This window comes from Rattus norvegicus, chromosome 1 (assembly GCF_036323735.1).
Source record: "Rattus norvegicus strain BN/NHsdMcwi chromosome 1, GRCr8, whole genome shotgun sequence".
Classification (NCBI taxonomy): Eukaryota; Metazoa; Chordata; class Mammalia; order Rodentia; family Muridae; genus Rattus; species Rattus norvegicus.
In genome coordinates, this window is record NC_086019.1 from 196,287,345 (window position 1) to 196,314,009 (window position 26,665).

The following is a 26,665-nucleotide window of genomic DNA, read 5'->3' on the forward strand; positions in this document are numbered from 1 at the left end:
CCTTGTACTTTATCCCAATCCCACTTTCTCTGCCATAGTTGGTGTTAAATAAACTGTGTGTAACTGGATTTTCATACCAAAATCAACCTTCCCTCAGAAGAACACGAACATCTGAAGAATATTAACCTTTGGGAAGGCCCTTTATAATTCTCCCACCTAAGTATCACTCTGGAATACCCCAAGACTATCTTGGGTGGCACCATTCCCAGGAAGGTCACGAGAATGGATGTGCTTTCTCTTTGCAAACACGGGAACGTTGCACATTTTCAGGGGAGGAGCCCTTTTATTTAAATGTAACTCCAAGTAAATGTAACTACTTGGTCCTGAAAAGAGCACTCTTCTTATGATGTCCAGGTCAGTGATGGCTAATCTTGACTGTCAGCTTGACATTCCTGGGAACTGCCTCCTCCCTCAGACTGGTCTGTGGGCATATGTATAGGATGCTTTCCTGATTGCTACTTTATGTAGGAGGGTTCAGCTATCCCTGGGCAGATGACTTTTGGCTGTATAAGGGAGCTGAGCAAGCCAGGAGAAGCAAGCCAGTAAGCAACATTCCTCCTTAGTTTCTACTATAGTTCCTGATTCCAGGATTTTGCCTTGACATCTCTGAATGTCTCCTCTCCAAGTTTCTTATGGTCATGGTATTTAATGCAGCAACAAAAACCAAGCCAGAATAAGGCCTTTATGGTAAATATATGGGTTCTGATTGTAAACGGAGTATGGAGTAGTATTTCCTCAGGATTCAGAGCACACAGGGCTGAAGAAACAGGTTCACCAGGTCTGACACATCTTTGTGTGTGTGTGTGTGTGTGTGTGTGTGTGTGTGTGTGTGTGTGTATGTGTGTGTGTGTGTATACATATCTATACATAGACATCTATACACACACACACATACACACACACACACACACACATAATGGTGCACTTGCCTCCTCAAAGCCCAAACACATTGGAAAATTTTAGTTGTTAAAATTTTATATAATGGAGAGGAAAGCAAGTACGGAAAGAATGTCAAAACAGCTCCTTGGAACGGGGTGGAAGGAGGTGACACAGTAGAGATAGGGTTTGCTGAACTCATTCACCTCCGAAATAGGAAAGTACACCACCATCCTAATATCCACTGAAGTCTGGGTTCCTCTCTTTCTCTCCTTTGATGAAGAAGATACAATAACAAGATGCTTTTCTAGTAATCCAATTTTCAGTAATATATCTGAAGGAAACCGTCCATGAAGAATGCTAAAATTATATGCATGATGACACTTGTTGTAGCATGTTTCCTACTTTGGCACACTCAAAAGTTGGGAGATTTCCAAATGCTTCAAAGCAGGGAGAAGGTTGGTAAACCACAGTGCATTCACTCACCAGCTCATGTGGCAGCATTGGAGAGTGGGGGCGGATGGGGGGGGGAGAGGAGCTTGTGCTAGGGAACCATCACCGAGAGATATGGGACAAAGGCAGAGCTGTATTCTAATCGCAGCTATGCAGAATCTGTCAACAGGAGTTCAAGTACTGGAGGGATAGAAACCTATTGCTGTAGTTTGGGTGAATGTGTTCCCCAAATTCATAAGGTGGAATTCAAGGCCCAATTCCATAATATGTGGGGGCGGGGACTTTTCCAGGGGTGATTAAGTTACATAGGTTCTCCCCTTATCAGCTGAATGAGTGTCCCTATGAAAGGATTGGAGGAAACCAGGTAGGGCATTTGCCTTGCCACCTTCCACATGATGACCCAGGAACAAGGTACCATGTTGGAAGTACAGAGCAGTCCTCACTAGGCATAGAATCTGCTGGTGCCTTGATTCTAGGCTACCAATATTAAGAACTATGAAAAATCAACTTCTATTGTTTAGAAATTCCTCAATCTCTGGACTTTAGTAAACCTGTGAACAGGCTGGGACAAGGAAGATGTGAAAACTGCTGACTCACCAGTGCGAAGAGTCTATGGAGGATTCCTATATTTTAGATTGTGAGCCTAGCCTTTAACGGCTGAGCCATCTCTCCAACCCCTGGGGAGGATTCTTCAGACTTGGAGTTCTGCTGATAAAAGGATGCTGGTCCAGTGAATGAAAGTGTTTCTTTTAAAAAATTGTTTAAAGCAGAAGATGAAAAGTTTTCTCCCCTTCTCTTCAGAAACTACCTCTAATCCAATGAAAATGGAACTTCCCATGGAAAGAAGAGGGAAAAAAGCACGGTGAAAACCATCCATGGGTCAGAACTTTGGTTATCTGGACTGCCAGGCCTACTGCTTGGCCTGGCTTCCCACCATCACCACCTGTCCTCATGCTCAGGCTGACTAACAGCATGGGGACGGGCTCAGCTCTCCCTCCAGCCCAGTGTCCCTGCTATCTTCACCCACCACCTGCATCAGTACTGCCAGCCAGCTGCTCTACAACTCCTGCTTCCTTCTTAACTGCTGTCTACCTGCATCGCACTAAACAACAGCCACCCTGCAGCTCCTGAACATCCAGGGCCTGGCCATATCATGTCTCAAACCAAAGACAAGGTATCCTTTCCTGGGGATCCTATACCTTTCCTACCTGAGAAAGGAAAGCCATTCCTCAACAAGAACATACCATATGACCCAACTTAAATATACCCAAACAGCTGCTTCAGGTCAACTCCCCTCCTCAGAAATACTGCTCCTCATACACCCCAATTCCAAAAGTCCCCTTTCTAGAAACTGTGACAGGGCTCACTAGCCTTCTCTCCACATGTGGTGAGAACACAGCTCACTTAGGACCTGTCTTCTCTCCCAGCACCCACATGATACCCTGGCTTACCCCTTTTACTCTTACTGACTTCTTTGCTTGGACAGAGACAGTCTTCTTCCTTTTCTATCTGCTAAAGTCTGTCAATGATCCAGATACCAACTGGTCCCAGCTATAACCAAAGCTTCTCTCAGCCACGAGCAAGCAACTCACCTGTCCCCCCATTAGTCATGACTGCAATGATGACATGAAGCACGTGTATGCTAAATTTCATATTATAGACTTGTGATAAATGACAGGGACATGGCCCCCATCATTCCAAGTGAAGGAGATGAAAAAAATGTATATTTAAACAAGTAACCAGGAAGTTATAAATACACACACTAGGAATGCCTCCAATGTTCTCTTGGCATGACTCTGCCTCAAAATATGGATGCTTGGGTAGTCTTCACCTTCTTCTTTGCCTTCCCCACCTCTTGCCCTCTCCCTCTGCTGGAACCACCTCTTTGCCTCTTGCTGGAACATAAGCCATGTATCTCAGTACTCTAAAGGCATAGGCTGCATGGGAGTGACCCACACTCTCATTGCTGTCCTCTCACAGTGTGAAGAGCATCTCCATTGTTTTGTTTTGTTTTTTGGTTCCTTCTTATTGCTGCCCCTCATTTTATTGTTGGCTATAAATGTCTCTTCCCATAGTAGGCTAAGCCAATTATCCTCTCTGAGGTACAAATATTCCTACAGCCACCTAGAAGACTCCATTCAGGGAGAGGGCTAGCAATTTAGTCTTCTCATCCAACTCCAAGAACAGCAATCTACATGGCAATGGCTTCTGTCCCAAGTACTCAACTAGGACTGAGAAATGCTCCCTGGACAGTTTCCAACTCAGTGATTTTGGGCAGTAAGACTTCAGAGGAGACCCAGGGTGGCTTTATTGGTGACCCTGAGTCCTCTTAGCTCTGCTATCTCCTGAGCGGGAATTATCATAGCCATCTCATGTATAAAGCACATACTGCTAGCTCTCCCCAGAGGACCCCAAGGATAGCTGTTTCACGGGCTCAGTAGTAGGGACTCTAAGCAGTCATCTCACTTTATATACAGTTGAAGCTGACTATGCCACCTGAACTGATACTTGTCTCACTTCTGGGCGTGAAGAGGTGCCTTGGGACACTCATCAAGCAAGGCTGTGTTAACCCACCAGAGCTCCGGAGACAGAATGGTGGGCAGAGTCATAAAAATACCCTGAGAAAGTGGAGCAGCAGGCATGAGTCACAAACCTCAAGTCCAAGCACATTATCTCTGTTTTTGAAGAGCAAGACAGTAAGAGGAGTTCTTTAGCACATCCCACTTCTCTGTCTGTGCTGACAGGTGTCTGGAAGCCATGCGTATCTCAAGTTAAATGACAGAGAGACAAGCCAGGCATGCTCATTCCATGGAACTGAAGGTCGGCCTGATAACTCTGATCTCAGAACATCTTCTACCTTTGTTCCGGCAGCTGGCTCTGCCCCTCAGCCCACAAGACCTCCCTCTGAGGGGCATTAACTAGCTTTTGGTGAGTCCTTACTTGCCAATGAAATCCTGAGTTTATTTCTGCTTATTCCATATCTCTAGTCAGACTCTTGGGTAGCTAAGGATCTTCCAATTGTCAATTCCTTTGCATACTTTCCAGCACAGTGTTGTAGACAGCTGTCCTCCGAGCATACCAGTCACTATTTGTTTTCAACAAAGCAACTAGAGACCCTCAAGATCCAGCCCATTGACCATTGACCTCTCCTCATAGGAGGAAGGAGCAGGACCATTGGACTGTTGTCTGGGAGCCCAGCCATTTCCTCCTGTTCCTCCCTGCCAGGTGAATGTAATTCTTCTATTCTAGCTCCAAGTGGTCCTGTCTTGAAAGTGCTGGAATATATAGAAAGCAGAAGGTTAAGTGAAGTTGTTGGAGGACTCTGCCTACACAGCCATGAAGAAATTGTTATTTATTCTGGGCTGAAACTTTCTGTTGGGGCATCTGTTAGTCTCACCTACATTCCTATAAGTAACCCCTAACTCATATTCTGTACGGAAGCCCAATAAACTCTTCGGTTTAGTAAGTTGGATTTCAGTGAAATCAAATTCTCTCATTGGTGCCCTATCTGAGGGGAGCAGTCATTCACTTTTGTCTGCCCAGGAAACATGCAATATTCATGCTGGGTGTGAATGAGGAACAGGACATCAAAGACAGTAAACCAAGTTCAGGCGCTGTCCTTTTTCCCTTCTCAGGGATGTGTTGCAGCCAGCATGCATAGTTTGACACAGCTCAGAGTTACTGAGATGCAGGGTCAGTCTGAGAAAACCACACTTGATCACCAATTCCTGCTACCTATACTCAAATTCCTAACAATGCCAATCACTAGTTCTGAGGTCTGGCTGTACAGACGCATTGGACAACTCTAGAACACTTCCACTAAGATTTTCACTTCACTGTGTCTGAGGTGACTCACATATACATATTTTATAAATTTTCCAAGATAGTATGTACTCAGTAATAGATAGACATTAGCCCAAAAGCTCAGAATACCTATTACAACTCACAGACCATATGAAGCTTAAAAAGGAAGACCAAAATGTGGATGCTTCAATCCTACTTAGAAGGGGGAACAAAATAATCACAGGAGGTAAAGGGAGGAAAGAGTTGGGAGAGGGACAAAAGGGGGGAAATTAGGTATAGGAAGAGACAGGAGAAAAGTAAAGAGGGTCAAGAAATTGAACAAAAATATGTAGCAGTGGGGGATGGGGAACTGGGGGTAGCCACTAGAAAGTCCCAGATGCCAGGCAAACAAGAGGCTCCTAGGACCCAAAGGGGATAACATTAGCTGAAATATCCAACAAAAGGGAAGGAAAACCTGTAGAGACCATATCCAGTAGATGGCCACAGTCCCCAGTTGAGGGATGGGCTACCCACCCCTCTCAAAAATGTTAACTCAGAGTTGTTACTATCGAAAGGAAATGCAGGTACAATAAAAGTGAAGCAGAGACTGAAAGAAAGGCCATCCAGAGACCACCCCACCTAGGGATCCATCCATCTGCAGACACCAAACCCTGACACTACTACTAATGCCAAGAAGTTCTTGCTGACAGGAGCCTAGTATTGATGTCCCCTGAGAGGCTCTTCCAGCACCTGACCAATACAAATGCAGGTATTCACAGCCAACCATTGAACTGAGCATGGGAATCCCAATGGAAGAGTTAGGGGAAGGATTGAAGGAGCTGAAGGTAATTGCTACTCCATTGAAAGAACAACAATATCAACAAACCAGACCACCCAGAGCTCCCAGGGACTAACCACCAACCAAAGAGTATACATGGAGGGGGACCCATGGCTCTAGCTGCATATGTAGCAGAGGACTGCCTTATCTGACATCAATGCGAAGAGAGGTCCTTGGTCCTGTGAAGGCTTGATCCCACAGCATATGGGGATGCTAGAGAGGTGAGCATAGAATGGGTGAGTGGGTGGGGAAGCAGCCTCATAGAGGCAAATAGGGGTGGGGGTGGGATGGAGGTTTGGAGGGGAAGCCAGGAAGGTTGACAACATTTGAAATGTAAATAAATAAAATAACCAATAAAAAATTTCCAGGTCACTCTGGTGGACAACCAAGATTAAGCTAAAAGTCTGAATATTGTGGTAAGAGGTAATAATGCTATGTAGTAGCACAGTGACTCAATTTCCCCATTGATAAGAGAAAGTAATTATAGCCCCTACTATCCTGGGCTCTTAAAAGGACTGAACACATTAAAGGAGATCAACTGTGGAACACACCATGCAGACCCATGAGAAGGCCTACTGTTTTACCATGAGTACCCTCTCACCCTCAAGTCTACAATGATTAACATCCTTCATCCAGTGACCCAGCTCAAATACACAAGCATTAGGAACTAAAGACTTCGGTGACAAACTCTAGTTTTGAGCCCCATTTCAGCTATTTCCTACCAAAGGGGTCCCCATTTGGTTGCCAAGAGGGATCATACATAGTGATACATATTGGCTCATGCCCTATGGTCTATGAAAAAGTCATGTCAAATGCCCACACTGTGGTCTTACCTGGCGCATTTCCTTATAGTTGTGGTGCTTAAAATCCAGGTCATCAGTGGTGGTCATCTCATTACGTCGGTGATAATAGTTATTAGGATCTAGGGACAGAAAAATGATTTTGAATTCATTCACAGTCACTTGTGACATCCCTGCCCAGAGCCTGGTAGATATGGTGACAGTAGAAACAGAGAGCTGAACTTCTAACATTGGCTCAGAGGCAAGAGAGCCAAGTCACCAGGAAGCATGTGGGAGTTGGAACTGTTTGGTGATTAAGAATGTAGAGTCAGTCACAAGTAGATCTCTACTTGATGTTGTGTGACCTTGGACAAGCCACTTGAACAGTCTGTGCCTTACTTTTTCACTTGTTGGTTGGCGTATAGTGAGCAGTTGAAGAGATAGATGTGTAGAAGAGATAGCCTATGTGCCTGGCCCACCGTCATTATTAAACAAATGCTTAGGAAGTTCAAAACCACACAGGTAAGCTAGGAGACATTAGGAAGCATGGGCCCATTTTTGATCTCTTAGCTGGAATGCATTCTTGTCCTTCTTCCTAATAGAAACCCAGCATGTGAGAATCCCCTCTTTCTGCCTCTTAGAACTCTCATGCCCCTGGTGACAGGGGCAGACCAAACCTATCACAGCACCTGACTGTGTCAACAAAAGCAACGCTTCTTGGCACAGAGGAATAGACAGTGACAAACGATGCTGAAACAATGCCTGCTTGCTGTGGTATCTACCTCACCATGAAGGAACTAGTCTCAGTACAACCTTGGTGACTAGCAGGACACAGAGACACAATGACAACAAAAGCTCCTAGTCGGCCAACCCTGAAGCCAATCCTTCTATGACATTTAGAACCTGTAGTTTCCATATGAAATGTCCTTGTATGCTCACCTCCCTAGCTAGTGACATATTTTACAATGCAGTAGAACATTTAGTAGGCATGGCCTAGTTATAAGAACTAGGGGGGCGCCTGTGCAAGTTACATATGCTCCCGAGTCCCTTCCTCTCTCTCTACTTCCTGCCTACTATATGGTGAAGAGCATTCTCCACCACATGTTTCCACACCCATGGTGTTTCATCTCACCATGGGCCCAATCAATGGAGCCAAGAACCATATTCCAGAAACCTCTGGCTCTGTGATCCCAAATCAATCTTCCCTCCTTGTAAGTTGTTTATAAGTACTTTGTCACAGAGATGAAAATCTTACTGACACAGCAGCCTCTGATGTGTGATCAGAGTGTCGCAACAGAGGTAACTCTGAGGACTGGGGCTGTGGCTCTGAGTGCACAGCCTGCTCTCCCTGGCCCCCTTTTCATTTAACTGACTTTTCTTTTTAATTCCTCTTTGTTGTGTATATTATTCTAAAATAAAGACGATACAGAAGAAAGAGGGCAAGGAGGAGGAAGAGTATGAACAAGACTGACAGGAAGAGACTCTGGGTCTGCCCTGATGTCCATGTCCTCCTCAGAGGAAGGATGGCAAAGGTCCTCAGGCCTTGCTCACCATGCTGACATTCCCCACTAGAGGATTCAGTCACCAAGTCTCAGTCAGAACAGAGCTACCACTCCAACCCCACACGAAGAGAACTCAGAGCTTCAGAAGGCTACAACAGCTTGGGCTCCACACAAGTGGCTCAAAGGCCCATTCCAAAAGAAGGGACAATGGCGGGTAGCACAGAAGAACCCCTGGGATATTAGGATCAGCAGAGAGCCATCTGTGCCACCAAAGTCCCCAGTCTAGTAGTATCAGCCACCTAATAGACCTACCTCAGTCCAGCCAAATCAGATTCCACATCATAACGAATCCCTCCACAGGCTCTGTGTGAGAAGCAGCACGGAATGACTACATCACAGAGGCGGGAATGAGGGAACAGCACCTGTTTCATACACCCACAGCAGCTAGCCCTCTGGTGCCCCTAAGAAACGGCTTTAGCCTTGGAAACTGAGGCCACATACAACAAATCAGGAATCACAAGAGACTCAGACACCAAGCATAGCATTACATCTTCATGAACGATCTAGCAATACTGTCAGAAACAAGTAACTGTCATGGGAGGCAGTAGCTTGCAGGAAGAGGCTGCATTTCATCCAGGCAAGAAAGTCAAGGCCATCTGGGCTCTCCCAAGGCCCCATTTATTTCTCATGGGCTGTCCATGCCTTTCGAAAGAGCTTTGCAGGTCCATGAGTTCTAAAGCCAAGGTGAGGAGCAACCCTTTTTGGTTTTGCCATTTATTGACACTGAGTTCAACATGCTGTTTTCTAAGAGCTATTTAGCACTCACCCTCTGTCTCAGAGGTGTCTTTCCAGAGGATTTGAAAGCCTCCTTTTTCCCCCTCAAACACCAGTTACACCATCGAGACTGTGAGAGGGAGTTGAAGAAAAAGCTCAGGGCCCTAGGTACAAATGATTTCTTGCTCAGGAAATATCCTTCCTTCCTGAAGACTAGTCGGTGTGTTGAAGGATCCAAGACAAGACATAGAACTGTATCAATATAACAATATCTTTCATGATGCTAAGTCTACCATATTTAATAAATACTTCTTCATTTGTCTCTCACTCTCTTTGGGTTTTGTCGGTTTTTGTTTGTTTGTTACTTAACAAAGCTTTATTGAGAATTTCTTAAGAGTCCATCTCTCAGTTTTAAAAGTTAAGAATTGAGCCCAGAGAACACAGCTAGCCTATCAGCCATCTGCTGCCATCTCTGGCATCCTTATGTTACAAGAGTCCCTTTCTCCCATTGGCACCTATTTCATATGGTTCAGAGGTGTCTTGTCACATGTACCCAGGTACAAGCCTGTGACCCAGGTCCAGTCCATGAGCCCATTTGCACAGCTCAGCTTGTCACTAGCTCAGAGATGATCTTGGAACAAAAGTCACGCTCTCAGTGCTACTATCCCCACTGGGACCAGGATCTTCAAAAGGAAGCAATGTGTAATGTGTGTCCCTCCCTCTGGCTGCCAGAACACTGTAACAGTGGTCCCCAAGGAACTGAATTCTCTCCACGAATCTCAAGCTAGGAAAACGACAAAGTGGAAGCCTTGTGCCGGACAGAGGAGGCACTCTCCTCCCAAGAGGAGCACCCAGTTCAAGACACCTCACATCAGAGACTGGAGCCTAGACGATGATGCACCTTGACAAGAAATGTTCAAAATTATGTGTAAGTCCTCCCTCTAGTTAAATATAAATCTCTAGTCAGGGACCCATAAGATGAACTTGGGGGTTCACTGCACCTCACTGTTTGTTTTTTCCCAGTGAGGCCATACTAGATCTCCTCCCTCTGCATTCTACTGTGCCTTGTCTCTAACAGGAGCAACTAGCATGGGTTTCTGAACCCAGATTTTTAGGGCTGCCAGCATCCAGGTTCTGATCCTAATGACTCTTATGATGTCAGAGCTTTCTCTTTCTTCTGGGGTCACTCGGATGGCAGTGATAACCTGTCAGTCTGCAAGAGGCTCCAAGACATTCCTGACCACAGCAAGGAGGCCCTAAGATATTAGCCACACCCCTGCCTAAAGCCCATCACACCCACCCCTGCAATTTTCATTTGTCAGCCAAATTTTTCGCCTTAAGTGAATCTGAGTAGGACTTCTGGCATTTGAAGCAGAAGTCCTGAATGGCTGATTTTATCTCTGTGCCTTTCTTGTCACAGATGGAGCTCCGACAAGCCAGCTTCCTGCCTCTTTCCACGTGGTTAATTTTCAAGATCCTTTATACTAAAACCCAGTAATTCCTTGGGGGCGGAGGGGTGGAAATCCTTACCTACAGGGGGCGAAAACTCCAGGCACAGCACCTAAAATCCTTCATCCGGCCTACTCACTTCATTAACCTAGTCCAACCTTCTGTTCCTGACATACCGCCCTACTAATTCTGCTGCCTGAGTCACCATGTCGTTCTGTGGTCTCACAGGGATAGTAGGCAAGAAGAAACAGAAGGGAAGGACTCTGTAGACATCCACTGGCCTGGTGCTACTGGGGACATGTGAAGGTCAGTATTCACATTCTTCTGGGGCAACACATGTTGTCAGTGGTCATTTTTAAAAATTTTTATTTATTTATTTTATGCATATGAGTACACTGTCGCTGTCTTCACACACACCAGAAGAGGGCGTCAGATCCATTACAGATGGTTGTGAGCCACCATCTGTGGGTGCTGGAAACTGAACTCAGGACCTCTGTAAGAGCAGTCAGTGCTCTTAACAGCTGAGCCATCTCTCCTGCTAACAGCGGTCATTTGGTCCCCGGTAGACAATGCCCTTAACTCATGGCATGGTCAGAGGTCATTGACCCGTTTATAAAAGCAGTTACCAGGTACCTCCCGTGTTGGACTCCATTGAGGCAAGACCCTTTCTTCTCTAAAGAGAACATTTTGTTTTATGTCATAGGCAAGGGACAAACTGAAGCCAAAGGGACAAGGAGGACTCACCAGAGGATGAGATAAGAAAGTAAGAAGAGTTGCCTCCCCCTGAATGAGATGCAGACCCCAAAACCCAGATTTAAAATGCTGTAGTGAAGATCTCTTTTGAGCAGCTTTTGATGCCTGTTCAGGAACCGGCCTCCCACAATTTGATTTAAATGAACCAGCACTAGGCCCAGGGAGTGAGAATAGGTAGCCCTAGGCTACCTGTTACTATTCCTAAAGTTAAAGGCAACCAACTACAGGGGCTTTAAACAAGGTCAACAGGTAAGCTAGTAACAGTAAGTGGCTTGCAGTGGCTGTAGGTGACAGTAGTTACCTATCATTCCTTCCAGAATTCCAAGGAACAGAACAAGTCTTAGTTGATGGGTAGACAAAATGAAGCCAAATAATATTAAAGTTGACTATTTCCTCCTTAGGGTCACTGAGGTGTGCCTGCTACCAACCTCACTCCAGGACCTGAGCTATGGAACAGAGAGTGACAGAAGAGCACACTCACCATTCTCCTCTGGTGGACACTGAGGTCGAGCACACATGCATACACACATTCACACACACACACACACACACACACACACACACACACACACACACACACACACACACACACTCTTCCACCTTGATAGACTTGAAAGGGTGGAACACTGCTATCACACCTGAGGCTCATGGATCCTAAGACACTTTCTTCAGAAAAAGCTACAAAGAACAAAGGTCCTGTCCACATCACTCCTTCCCCTTCCTGGGGTGCTATCTTAGCTCTCCACTGTGTAGCTTTCACCTGTGTTCTATTAAGAGTGACTTTCTACTCCCTTTCCTCCCCAACACCTTAAGCATGATATTAGGGTATTCTCCCTCTTTCTAGATCTAATAAATTGTCCCTGAAGGCCTTTCTATGTCCAACCTTAAATTCTTTTTGTTTTACTTTGTTTTGTTATTTAAAACATTGTCTCTCTATAGCTCAGGCTGTCCTAGAATGTACTCTGTAGACCACGTTGGTTTTAATTCTGTGGTAATCCTCCTGCCTCAGTTTCTTGAACACTGGGATCACAGGCAGGTACTACCATATCTAGTTTCTGAATTTTTTTTCTATCAATGGGAAGAAAACACCTGCAAAGAAGATTCTGTGCCACTGGTAACACTCTATACGGCAAGTGACCAACCAGGGCTGGTCTTCCTAGGACTGTCCTGTCTGTCTCAGGCAGATCAAGAGAGTTGGTCACATGATATAATGAATCAAGTACAGGAAGCAGATCTCCTTTCCTATGACATAAAGGGTAAATATCCTCAACAACAACAAAAAATTACTATACCTAAATATTCTTTTTTAATCTCACAAATCTTTTGTAACAACAGAAGCCACCAAACTACATAGCTAGCTGTTGTTAAGACATTAAAATGCAGAAGACTGTGCCTACTGGGGTATGTACAACCCTCCTCTTCACACAAGTTTATCATCTATGTATCCTATCTATATACACTGTGTATAGATTTATATCAAAAAACGTTTTAAAAATAAATTTGGCTTTTAAAAATGAACCTACACGTATTTGTCAGGTAGAAACCATGACCATACTATGTACACACTTTCACAGTCTATCTGTCTCTGTGAGCGTTTCAAATGCTCACCAAAAATAACCTAACAGAGAAAAAATTACTTCATGATACTCATACAAGGTTGCCCTGTGCCTTTTCCTAATGACACATGAACTCCTACCCATAGAGGGAAGCCATGGCCCCACCCTTTATGGAAAAAAAATGGGACAGTGCTAAGTAAGGGTCTTGGCCTAGAGGAAAGGGGACATAGCCTCCTTACAGATGCTGGCCAAGATTTGTGCCAGCAGATACCCTGAGCACCATGAGCCCAGAAGTCTCTGGATAACAGCAGGCTGGATGTAGGGCTGTAGCAGGAACCAGCTATGGAAGGAGACTCAGATCGCAAACAGGTATGCTCTGATGAGTTCTCCTCATGACCTCGGAAATGTGCACAGCCTCTCTTCCAGCAATTCCACTGGTTACAACCAAGTTCGAGCAACAACTGCCGCCAACCTACAGTTGGCAAGGCAGCTTATGCAGATTGCAGGACTGCAAGAGAAACAGTAATGTGACATTAAACATGCTTTGGAAACACAGCAAGTGGAAGTTCATGGCAGAGCTGGGGTGACTACTGAGATAGCAGCAGAGCTGGTGGTGGACTGCCTCTAGCAGTGCTGGGTAGGACTGGGGACCCACAGCCCATAATGCTCCAGTTTACTCTATGAACCTGAGAGTGTGTAGACATGGGGGAGAAATCTGGGCGAGAGGAACCATGCTTCTGTTCCTGTTACTTATAACCTGATTGGGGGAAGACAAGAACGTGACATCCGTGCAGGCTCTGACAGGTGCTAAGGGGTGGGTTTGGAGCCAGCTGCTTTCCTAGAGCTGTCTGGTCAGGAGGAAGAAGTCCTTTCCACTCTCCATGGGTCTACAGTGACACAAGCCAATACCTTCTGAAAAGCCAGCCTAATCTAACCTTTCTGGAGCAGACACTAACAGGATCTAGTGAATGCCCACTTGTATCCGGAAGTTAGGCCCAAATACCATCATGTGACTATCAGGCCATGAGGGTAGAAGGAGCAAGCATTCAGTGAAGACACAGGCATCCAAGCTCTCCAGACAGCAACTGCAAATTCTCAAGGTCAAGTTTCTTCCACCCCCTGCCCTACCTCTGCACTCAATACAGTAAGCATGCTGAGAGCAGCTACATGTCTCCAGGGCAAACATATTCTACAGCACTGGGAACTGAACCTTGCTTGAACATTTGCGTATGCTTTACCACTAAATTACATTGCTAGCTGATGGCTAGCTGCTTTTTTTTTTCTCACTTCAGAGCGACAGCATTGAGTGATTCGTCAACCTCGACATACATAAACATCATCTTAAAATTACAACAGGCAAAACCACACTTGTCAAGAGAGCTTAGTGCCACCAATGTTCATGTTTCTAAGTTAGGATTATGAAAAGTTGTTTTTCTTTTCCTTTTTGAATATCCTATATGTTAACAGCGTATGCAGGAAAATGATGGCTCAGCTTTTTTTTACTCATCTTTGGGAGGCAGCTGTCGCTCTGTTAGGAAACAGCTTTGCAGGAAGTGCAGGGGGCAAACTCACCTGGCAGTGGGCAGCCCAAGATCTCCATCCTCATACAGATGCTCCCATTATCAAACCAGGACTGAGGGTTTATGCGAATGTAGCGGGCCACCATGGGGACTGGCAGCTCATTGAGCACAGGGGTCTCCTTCTCATTGTTTCCTTCAAATATCTATTGACACTCAAAGGAAAAGAGGAAGCTTTTTAAGATCTTCATCCTCAAAGATAAGACAGCCAGCAATTCACCCATGTCCCATCAAGCCATACATATGCATGCTGGGAATCAAGGTAAAAAGGAAGAAATCACCCCTGTACTCTGCCCCATATCTCAGTCTATCATGATGGCAAAAGAATGCACTAGAGTTCTCTTTTTAAAAGGAAGTAGACCAGGTCAAGGTTTGGAGCTGGGAAAGGTTCTGTTTGGCCTGACAGAAAGTTATTTAGACCAATAGGAATGGGGTGGTGCTCTCAGGTTAAAAACATTAATGGAGAAGCCCAGCGGTGGGTTTCATAGGTAGAAGAGCAGCTGGCTCTGATCTGCTGGTGCAACAAGACAGGTGACATAAGAATCAGACAGAAGGAGAGGGCTGCAGTCAATGAGTAAGATGCTAGAGGCCACACTGGGAATGGCACTTGAGAGTAAAAAAACTCCCATGCTGAAGCTAATCATGCAACGTCGCCAGATGCAATGGGCTAAGTTGTAAACTGAACCAGAGGCTGCATCACAAAAGTACTTTCATTGAAATGTGTGGTGGTTTGAATAGGAATGGGTCCCATAACTCATGTATGTGAATGTCTGACTCATAGGGAGTGGTACTAATAAGAGGTGTGGCCTTGTTGGCAGAAGTGTGTCACTGTGGGGGTGAGCTTTGAGGTCTCAGAAGCTTAAGTCACCTCTCTTCTGCTGCCTGAGGATCAAGATGTAGAACTCTTGGCTCCTACAGCACCAAGTCTGTCTAGATGCCACAATATTTCTCCACCATGATGATAATGGACCAAACCTCTAAACTGTAAGCCAGTCCCAAATAAATGATTTCCTTTATAAGAGTTGTCATGGCCATAGTGTCTCTTCACTGCAATAAAATCCTAACTAAGACAGAATGAATACAGAATTCTGCATCAACCCCCAGCTCTAGGTCACTTGAGATTGGGTTTCAGAATATAAAGAGGAGGTCATTATCCATCAGACCCCTCCTGGTTGGTTTGAGTTTATACAGAACTGGTAAACATCCCCAGGGCAGGACAAAGCCTCATGGCCAGCACCAAAGGCATGGGGGGAGAAGGAAGAGAGGACTCACCATGTCACCAGATCCATTCTTCACGGTAACCCATGTGTGGCTGTCATTGCTCACCATGACTTTGTAGGACGTCACCCAGTCACTCCTATGAGAAAATAAAATGAAAGATCACTAGGTTTGCATACACTCAGTGGTGTGAAAGAATGGGTATGCTTTCTCCAGGACTGGATCAAACCCTGTTTCCCAGGGAGGTCCTGGAAGACAGCATAGACTCTTTAGTCATTGTTCTTGGTTGCCCGTTACAACTAGATAAGATACCAGTGATGAAGACACCACACACTTAAAATTGCAGAACATAGAGAAACTAATCTTGAACCTACTGGGCAAGTTCCTCTATGCTGGCTAGTTTCATAGTGACAGAAGGTGCTATCCATGCCACTGAGGGCAAAAGACAGCAGTGGTCTTACCCAGCACTAGTTCACGCATGCTAAAATACCAACTTGCCAGACAACATGTACCCTCCAGTGTAGTAGTGGTGTGACTGTTTATGGGGCTAACCACCGCTTTCTGATTGCATCTGAGACCTCCTCCATAGGACAGCACCCATGCCTGGTACTATAAACCACGTCATAAGTCCATGGCTGGGGAGGAACCTACTACTGCTGTCCCTTTAAGCAGCCATGCTGCCACACAGCTTCCTAAATATTTATGCTTTGGCCCATTAGTTTGTGCTGCTCTCAACCATGATCAGAGAAATTTCTTTTTTGCAATAGGTAGATTAATATAGACTCACCCCTAGTTAGAGTGCTGAGAATCAGTGCTCCATGCTCAGTGGGGCATCTGTATCAATCAAGAGCAACCAAAATGGAGTGGAAGAACCAGAGAATGGGGGAGAGCTTACATGTCTTCTGGACAGGGCATAGCTGCTGTACTCGTGGATTCAGAGCACCGGGTCAGCAGCACAAACAGTCAAAATTCTAGCAAGGATAGAGGAAGGGCTCATAGGGCCCCATCTTCCCACCACCTTGTAATCCAAAGTTTGCTAGAAGTCAGAATCCATCAAACAATAGTCCCCACCCCCAAACCCCCAGTAACCGCACCACCAAGAATTCCAGGAACATGAACTAAGGCAGCAGTAAGCAAGGCCTGCTGGGAAACCCCTTCGTAACAGCTCACATCTGCCTGCAAAATTACCCTCACCCCAAACGGCAATCTGCTCTAGATTTCAATCCTTTCCAACAGCAACTCCCTTTTGCCCGCTGACTGCTTCTCAAGCTGGTCGTGCCTACCCAAACCCAAACCAGCAAGGCGGGCTACGGAGGCAGAGTTCTGTCCTAGTGAGACAAAAGGAGTACATTTACCTTTCAGTCAAAGAACACAAACAGGGTGAAGGCAGAAAGGAAATTTAGTAAGTTTTCCAAAGAAGAAAGACTGGGCCTATGGTTCGGTCCTTAAACCCAAGGCCAAAAGCAGAAGAACCAAATGTTTCAGGCCAGCCCAGGCACTTTGGTGAGTCCCTGTCCTAAAATAAAAAAGTATTCTAAGTACTGGGATTGTGTGCGATTTGGTGGGAGAGCACTTACCCAACAAGCACATTCTTGTTGGCAGAAGGCACTACAACATGGTGGGCTGGCAGAACCCCCGTTGTTCACCAGGAAACCAAACAACAGCAGTCACTCCTGATAACCACACACACATCTCATTCCCCCATCCCCAAACCCCCAGACACACACACTCACACACACACACACACACACACACACACACACACACACACACACACACACCACACATATCCTCATCCCCATCTCCTCCACATCAGCCTCTCATAGAGTTTGCCAATTTACTGCCTATATCTTTGTAAAGTATATCAGACTCTGTCTACACCACCAGCAGCCCAGCCCATTTCCATCAGCCAGGACAGAGGTTGCCACATTGTCCTCCTGGATCTAAACTCCCCTCCCCCAACCTACACTGGGAAGAGATGCTAACCTAGCTAGAGTCACATGACCGGGTTACCTCCTGCTTATCTGCTATTTTAAACATCCAAAATTCTTACAGTTATTTCATTTTATGCCGCTCTTATTTCAGCTTACTTGCTGACTGATTAAATTTGCATACAGGGCATTTTAAAGGCTACAGCCATATGTAGTACATACTCCCTGACATTTCAGCCCCTCTAATAAAAGCATCCCAGTCTCTGAGGGTGCACAGCTAAACTGCACATGATCTGTTCATTCAAGGAAGACAGAGAGGTGAACAGAATGTTCAAGCATGTTATGGAGTGCTATGACCATGGAGCAGAGGAAAGAAAGAAGGAACCGCCTGGATCAGCCAAACAGAAGATGCACAGCAGGTGAGTGAGAGAACACAGTCCGTGCCCAACAGAAAACCCTGCATATTTTTTTTCCTTTGTGTCAGGCACATCTATTATGATAAGCCAGCCTCATGGGAGACTGGAGCTCCTGTTTTCCTGATCTCCTAATCTTCAGGAATGACTTGATAGTCACACTTTTTTGGTTTACTTCTGCTTCCCCCAGAGGGATTATTTCACATCACAAAACAACCTTGACATCCGGAGCTTGACTCAAAGCTATGCAATCTAAACAAAGAAGTACTGGGGTCCAAGACCTCTAGACCACAGGAGGAGGCAGAGGCTGTGCTGACCTTCCTGGGCTCTGGCAGCTCCCTCATTTGTAAACATAAAATAACACGGAATAGCCTGAAAGACACTAGCTCACTTTCCTCCTATAGAGCATCCTTTCCCATCAGGTTTTCAAAAGGAGGTGGACCACGGAGGAGGGAGTCAAAACACATTGTAACATTCTACTGCAGAGTCTTCCCTACCAGTCAGCTGGATTCTGACCTGGTAAGATAAACAGAGGTTTTATGTTACCACTGAGTTTGCAAGTAAATAAGAGAAATCTGCAGTGACCTGGGGGATAAGAGCTGAAAGAAAAAAATTAAGTATTGTGTAAATTAACACGCCAGCATTGTTTTTATGCATATAATGATGGGATGGAACATCAAAAGCTAGGGGTGTTGAACTTAACCCTTCCCCCAAGACTCTGGAAGAAAGTGAAAATATTTAAGAGGAGTCTACTTGGCTCCCAGCAGACCTGCCACAAATTTTCTCTGTAGACCAGTCTTTCTCTAAGGGCTTTGGAGGTTTCTCTAAGTGATGGGGAGTCAGTAAGAATGACTCTAAAGCCCCATTAGTCACCTAGAAAATACTCTCCATGAGAACGAGGTAACAGAATTAGAATGCAACAAATCCAGGACCAGGAGAATTTGGGAGTTTGAGACTGTCATTTGGTAAAAACAAATCCTCAACTTGCAGTAGGGCTGTGTCCTAGTGAAAGCCATGGTGAGTTGAATATACCATAAGCTGAACGTGTGCATATCCACCTAACCTACTGAGCATCAGATCTTAACAGCATAGCACACGCTATCATCTTGCAGTTACACGAGCATGTGTGATTGACAGGCATGGCTCACTCACTGCCACAGCCAGCATGGTGACAGAGTGTCACACCACACAATGTCACTAGCTGTAAAAAAGTCAAAACCCAAAGTATGATTTTCTACTGAATGAGCCAATTCTAAGGTTGTTTATCTGCACATGACAGACACATTCCTAAGCACTTTGCAAATATTAACTCATTTTTTATGACAACCAAATGACATAGGTCTTATTATTCTGAACTACAGATGCACCAAAAGGTCAAGGTTATAGAACATTAGTCTCAAAACTCAATGGTCTGGTTATAGAATTCCTATTTATAGCCACCTTTATACATGACATATTTTAAAAAGCAAAATATGAAATAAAAACACCAAAAGGAAACAGGTTAGTATAAAAGAAGCAACTAGATATGAAGAACATGTACAGCTCTTAAAAATGCCATTGAAATTAAACATGCAGATAAATTGAAAATACCGAATAGAAACTGCCAAAGAGAGAACTACCAAACAGTCATAAAGCTGAAAAAGTTACTAAGAACACAGCACTAAAAGACCAGGACATAGAAAACCAAAGTAGAGGACAGCTATGATAGAAGCCTGACCTGTTCCTCATCAGAGTTCCACAGAGAGACCAAACACAATGGGGAGAACAGTACTTGGGGAGAAAGTGGAGAGAACCTGTCTAGAACAGGTAAACTACGTGAATCCACAGATTCATGAGGAACAATAAAGGACACACGGAATCAATAAAAAAGAAATCCATTCTAAGAAATAAACCATTATGGTCTGCTTTCAGCATAGTCTATTTATAGATTGTTGATGGATTGTAGATAAGCAGGAGGCACCAAGACCACCTCTTCCCTGCCTGGCAGCTGGCCCCTGCTGGCATAGGTGCTCTCAGTTGTCCTAGGGTGAGAAAGCTACAGGCAGTCTGCTACATGTATCAGAAAAGGGGTGATCTCAAGCCCTAGGATATACATTAGACACAGCATTGTGTCCTGAACCAACAGGATGAAGAGTTTGGGGAGGATGGAACAACCCTAGACACCAGCACGGTTGTACCTCCCCGAAGAACTCGGCCAACATGGACTGCAGAGGCAGAGAAATGAGATTAGGAATATTAAAAACCACAGCCAAGTCCACGCACCAGCCATGTTTGCCTTAGTCCAGGCTGGTGCTTGGTTTCTATAGGACTGAAAATAAATCTGTGTGGCTCTTGCTACTCTGGCTTTCCGGAAGTACTTTTATTATGAAGTGAGGATCATTGTTTCCCACACCACCAACACCTAGTCACCCTGTAAAGTATCAAAGATCAAATACAAGAAGTCAGGAAGTTTAAAAAAAAAAGTACAAATGAATGGAAACAAATTGATAGCACACCGCTCAAAAACAGTATTAGAACCACAAGATCGCCTTTCCAGCAGTGATGACCTCCCCAAGAGAACATCCTCTTGCAAAGGATCTTCATCCATGTCCAGAAGAGGAGAAGAGGAAATATAAGAAAAAGCGCCTGGTGCAGAGCCCCAATTCCTACTTCGTGGGTGTGACATGCCCAGGATGTTCTAATATCACCTCGGTCTTTAGCCATGCACAAACGTAGTCATGTGTGTTGGCTGCTTCACTGTCCTCTGTCAGCCTACAGGTGGAAAAGCAAGGCTGACAGAAGGCTACTCCTTCAGGAGAAAGCAGCACTGAAAGCCCCTGATTCAAGATGAGTGGGAACGTTCCCAATAAACACATATATGAAAAAATATGAAAAAAAACACAAAAACACGAGATCACTGTGTTCGATGGATTAAAAGAACATTATCAACACAAAACTCATCATATTTCAACGTATAAGAAATAAAGGCATTCTTAGACAATAAAAGCAGGAGCTTGTCACTATCTCCTGTCACTTAAAAGAAGAAAAAAACTTTAAAAAAGAACATGAAAGTGAGCCAAAAAACAGACTAAAAAGGACTAGAGAGATGACTCAGCCATTAAGAATCCATGCTGTTCTTACAGGGGACCTGAGTGGAGTTCCCAGCACCCACATCAAGTAGCTCACAACCACCTTAACCCCAGCTCCAGGAGGTCTGATGCCTTCTGGCCTCCCAAGGCATTGCACTTGCTGTCCTCCCTCTCCCCCTCCCCCTCCCCCTCCCCTCCCCTCCCTCTCCCTCTCCCTCTCCCCTCCCTCTCTCTCTCTCTGTCTCTCTCATACAGATACATACGCGTGCGCACACACACACACACACACACACACGCAGAGAGAGAGAGAGAGAGAGAGAGAGAGAGAGAGAGAGAGGGAGAGAGAGAGAGAGAGAGAGAGATTTAAAAATCAGAAGCAGAATAACTTCCAACAAACATTCTACCCTTGGAAAATCAATTTAAGTTATAATTTTGTGGCTAAAGACTTAAGTGAACAATTAGAGCTCAGCAATATTAATAAAGCTAACACCAATACTTACGAAGTATTTTCTGTGTGCTAGGGTTGGTCTAAGACAGGTATACACATCTCCTAATGTGTCTGTCATATAGATAGACACACCTATGCCAACACACAAGCACATATGGACATAAGTACATTTATAGCAAGAGACCAATTTAATTATTTCCATAATATTATGAGGCTAGGCATTATTAAGAAGCAGTTCTCAGCTAAAAATAAATGCTTCCACCTTTCTCCAAACACCAGGAGAGGCTGATGTCTCTTATCAAAATAGTTATAAGAACTTATAGAAACATATAAAATAAGCATGAAACTTAGTTCTTAATGAAAAATTTTCAAGACTCACGATCAATTGTGTTCAGTGCTATAGATGAGAATTTCAAATATCCAAAGACTAAAATTCAAATATTCAAATCTAAATTAAGAGTGGCCACAGATAAAACGCTCTTTAATGGGAGGAATAAGAAAGCGCTGAGTGGTCGTCTCTATCCTTTTTGAAATATCCCTTCCCCATAATCACCTTCATTGCATGTATTTAAGGTACGGTGACCTTACACTTAGACAAGGACAAACATTCTAAAGATGGGCCCTTGACAAAATGTGACGATCATAGTTGGCTATCCAACAGTGAACATTTGTCCCAAACTGGAACAAAACATTCTTCCCTGAGAATCTAGATTTGAGAACAAGGCAGCTTCAGTCGTGAGTCAGAATCCTTGGGCACTCATGAGGGTTCTAGTTGTCATCATGTAGCTGGAGAGACAGAGGCTCTCTAGGGAGAGAAGAGTGAGAGAAAGAAAGGTGCATGGGAGAGACAAGAGACACTCAGGCATTCCAGCAGAAAAGTACCCCCCCCCCTGCCTATAGACCCCCTATACTGCCAGAAAGGGCTTCTATATCCAGCTAAAGAAACCCTATTCATAATTTAACCAGAGGCCCAGCAATCATCAAGTGTGGCACTTGCTAAGCCTGAGTGAGGCTGGGGGCTCTGGTCCCACACGAGCAAAGCAGCCAAGCCATTATCAATGGTGTTGAGTCTGACTAAAGGTCTGAAGAGGTAGAACAACACAGAAAAAGCCAGAATGGAGCAGGTTCGCTACATCTTGTAGCTTCGACTAAGAACTTATTGTAAGGCTGGTGATCTCCTGTCCAGACTGATGTCTTTGGAAGACGGTGAGGAACATGAGATAAGGGTGGAGTTGTTAGGCTGCCCCACAGTCCCTGGCCAAGCATTCACAACAGCCTGAGGTACACCAACCGAGGCAGCCATCCTCCACTGAAGCTTGAGGTAAAAGTACAAGTTAGGAGGTGGAAGTTGCCGACATTAAAATAGGGATGTCTGGAGTGAATGAAGAGAATCAGAGAAGCCTGGTCTCCCACTCCCTTCTTGAGTGTTTTGCTGTGCTTTCTGGAAGGTTTCAGTGCTGTCTGAGGGCAGGCCATAGTGATCTACCTCGGAGCTGCTTGAAAACATCCGAGGAAGAAATAAGCACACTTGCGTCAACTCTGGTGCTTAAGGGCATGGGAGACAAACTTGCCCTTATGAGCTCTAATATCCACTTTTTTCCATGAAAGAACAAACTGGAATATACATGTGTGGATCATGGTGTTATAAGAAGCAGAATATTAGTCCTTCCAAGTGATCCCAAATGTAACTTTCTGATCAGAATTATCAGCCTCTGAGTGCAAGCCTATAATGTGGCTGGAAGAAACATGGCTCTGCACACACTCAAATCTTGTAGAACCAGAGTTAACGTGTATAACAGGGAAGCAGTGTATGTTCTGCCATGCTTGCTTGTGAATATCCATCTTAGGATTTCTACTTGTTTGTTATGGCCTATGAAGACCTATGAAGACCTATGAGAGCTATACAAGTTCCTATAGCTATCTAGCAACTACTCCAGACCCAGGAGCTTAAGACAGCACAGATCTATTGCAGAGGTCTGATGAATAGATTAGACTCCTACTTCAGTTGTACTGAAGCCATGAATCTCCTTCTTGGGTCCTCCGGGCGACTCATCCATCCATTTCCTTTCCAACTTCTCATCCACCCATTTCTTTCTCAACTTCCACCGGCTTTCTGAATCCCTCATTAAAACAAGCAACATACTATCTCTCTGAACATGGCAGTGAGTAGGCACAACTCCCTCTGTTCAGAGCTGAAGAAGACTCTTCCACCAAACTCATAATAAAATGGGGTTCAGTTGGCTCTCTCCACTCATGGTCCTTAAATTAGTTTCCTCATGCAAATCCCTTTTGTCACATAATGTAACTGTGATGGTTAGTGTTGCCTGTCAACTTGATGGGCTCTCGAATCACCTGGAAAACAAACCTCTAGGCCTGTCTGAGAGGAAGTTCCTAGACTGAGTGAACGGAAATGGGAAAGCTCACTCTAACTCCGAGTAGCTCATTTCCTTAACTGTGGCCCTGGGCTAAATAAAAAGAAGCAGCAGGCAGCATTCATCCGTTTCCTCACTGTGGATGCTGCCTCACGATCCTGCATCCATACCTCCCCCAACAAAGTGCAGATGCCCTGGAACTTCAGACCATAAGAAACCCTAGGTCCTTAAGGAGCTTCTACCAGTCATTTCATCACAGCAAAGACAGAAGTAACTAATGCGGCCACATATCCCGGATTCTGGGGACTAGCATGTGGTGTTCTAAAGGAGGATATCTGCTGCCTCCGGACCTTCTCTCCAACCCTGGATTCACTTGCCATCACTCCAGAGCCTTCTGTCTCCCAGTACAGGCCTGAGTTCTCGATACATCTTGCCAGTTTCACCATGATAGGAGAGAACAATAGTTCCCTAAATCCAGTTATTAAATAGAAAGCTTAAGTCTCAGCTAAGAAATTGCAGCCAGGGAAAACTAGGTCACTCCACCCTCCCCACCCTGTCCCATCCCCCAACCTCTCTCTTAAAGAGAACATTAGAGTTCAAATAAACACTGCAAAAATTCATCCTCACCTGACAAATCAGGGCCTGCCTTCATGATCCACTTACTGTGATTAAACTTTCCTGGTATTTCTCAAAACAGTTGGCTCCTTCACACAGTCAGAAGCTGGGTTCCTGGAAGAGGCATGATCTATTTTTTCACCCAGAGTCAGCCCAACTGGCAACAACCAACAGGTCGAAATGTCAGACGCTGGAGACTTCTAAAAACTCTTTCAAGTTCAAGGCCAAGGTTCAGTGTGCTCTTCTGCTGACCATGAGAGTGCATTCCCATACTGTGCCGGACGTCAGCATCCTCTGTGACAGCAAGAGTGTGGGCGGACACTGCCAACTCCGTTCAACTGGAAAGAGCCCCTGCCTATAAACACAGCCATGGTGCTCTGCTGGGGGTGGGGGGATTCTTCTGTCCCTCGAGGGACAATTGACTATGTCTAAAGGCTGTAGTGAGTGTGGCGTCTGGAAAGGGTGCAACACCTGAGGGGTGGGGCACCTGGTAAATAGGGGACAAGGATGCCACTAAACCTGCCAAATGCATAGGAGAGCTTCCTATAGCACGGAATGGCCTGTCCCGCTCTAAGCAACTTAGATAATGAGCTGGAATTCTCCACTAGATCTGCTCAAAACTATTTTAAGGCCAGGGAAGATGTCAGCACCAATTTATCAGTAAAGAAACTAAGGCACAAAGTGGTCAGGGGCCATGACATTCTGAGTACCAGAGCAGATATTGGATGCCACCGGCTTCGCCAACATGTTCCTGTACTTTTCCCTGAAGGAACAGGCAGAAAATGGAAGCAGGTGAGCGCCAATGCGGTTTGTACACTGTGGCTCAGTTACTAACAGACATGCATGGCCAATGGCTGCTGGGAACATAGTCGGTTTTCTTTTTCAAAATATTTGAAGATAATTTACTTTCAAAAGCTTCAACATCCATGAACATTAACATTTTTTGTATGCTTACCAGAAACTGTTGGGTTCCTTTACTTTCTTTTTTTCCTTTGAAATGAGGCTTCAGGTAACCAAACTGGTTTAGAACTCACTATGCAGCTGGGGAGGGCAGAACTTTGAATCCTCCTGCCTCCACCTCCCTAGCGCTGGGTTAGAGGCCCTCATCACTGTGCGAACTCCAAAGCTGTTTTTCACAGAGTGAAAACTGCAGCTCAGACCTTGCCAATGTTATGGTAGAAGCCACATTTGTTGACACCGGATCAAATACCTTGACCATATCAGGAGGAGGGAGGGAGCCAAGTCCTAGGGCAGTGGCCCTCAAATCAAGCCCACTTGAGACCACAGAGGCCATGATATTCTAAATAGCAGAATGGATATTTGATAATACAGGCTTCATCAAGACATTTACCTAATTTGCCTATGAGACCATAGTGTAGTGGAGGGCAGGGACCACATCATTAATTATTCAATCAGTAATTGAAATGCTGTTGTGATGCTGTTTAAAGGACAAGCTATGGAGGACTGGAAAATGGGAAATGCCATAAAAGAAGCTTTCTGGAAGGGCAGTGTTTGAGCTGAGATATGATGGACAGACAAGAAGTGACTAGGGGGAAACTGGCTAGCAATTTCATATTTAGGCCAGAAAGAAAGATATTAATGCAAGAAATCTGATACATACATGCATACAAGAAATATGATACATACATACACTTAGTTAGATTTAATTGGCAAGTTGACAATCTAAAATCATCTGGAAAAGTTTCAACAACTAGGTTGGGCTGTCATAACAACAAGGAATTAATTTTATTATGCCCATTGAGGTGGAGAGACTTGCCCATTGTAATTGATACCATTCCTTAGGCAGGAAATCCTGAACTTTATAAGAACAGAGAGAGAGAGAGAGAGAGAGAGAGAGAGAGAGAGAGAGAGAGAGAGAGAGAGAGAGAGCACTAAGCACAAGCATGCAGGGGTTAAGCTATTGCTCTTTGCTCTTTACTGAGGATGGTCTGTGACCAGCTGACACCTTGACATCATGTACAGTATTTAGGACTAAACATGGACACGGCCCTGAAACTGTATTGAGGAATTAATATCCAAAAGTTTGCAAGGACAAATATCTTCAGGTCACTCCCTGTAAAGCTTCAGGAAAGGCGGCATGGGAGATTTGGAAGTTCTGGGAGATACGGGGTGAAGTTTCCTTCTGGGAAAATGAAATGTTCTAAAATTAATTGTAGTGATGACTGCATGATGGCACAAATGTACAGAATCCCACAGAACTGCACATTTCAAACGAGTGAGCTGTGTGGTAGGGAATTAC

At 44.8% G+C, this 26,665-nt stretch overlaps 2 protein-coding genes across 5 annotated transcripts in view; one reads left to right on the plus strand and one right to left on the minus strand.

Moving 5' to 3' along the window:
• Positions 1–26,665, minus strand: part of Cpxm2 (carboxypeptidase X (M14 family), member 2) — a 110,421-nt gene that overhangs the window by 20,415 nt on the left and 63,341 nt on the right. For 2 of the 4 annotated variants that reach the window (NM_001106306.1, XM_039107648.2), the window contains exons 5-7: positions 15,613–15,697; positions 14,336–14,486; positions 6,784–6,872 (exon numbers count right to left, since the gene is read on the minus strand). In NM_001106306.1, the coding sequence (NP_001099776.1) occupies positions 6,784–6,872; positions 14,336–14,486; positions 15,613–15,697 (325 nt within the window). Of the gene's footprint in view, positions 1–6,783; positions 6,873–14,335; positions 14,487–15,612; positions 15,698–24,417; positions 24,520–26,665 lie in introns of those variants that run through there. The other 2 variants (XM_039107652.2, XM_063286426.1) reach the window with 2 other exon arrangements.
• On the plus strand, positions 20,444–24,766 carry Rps27-ps7 (ribosomal protein S27, pseudogene 7). Its single transcript, XM_063281005.1, has 2 exons — positions 20,444–20,558; positions 24,552–24,766. Exons 1-2 carry the CDS (start codon positions 20,444–20,446, stop codon positions 24,764–24,766), a joined length of 330 nt encoding a protein of 109 aa, XP_063137075.1.

Coding starts and splice junctions, on each gene's coding strand:
- Rps27-ps7 (XM_063281005.1), top strand. CDS start 20,444: ATGACCTCCCCAAGAGAACATCCTCTTGCAAAGGATCTTCATCCATGT. Junction 20,559..24,551: donor CCCCAATTCCTACTTCGTGG/GTGTGACATGCC, acceptor TTTTTCACCCAG/AGTCAGCCCAACTGGCAACA.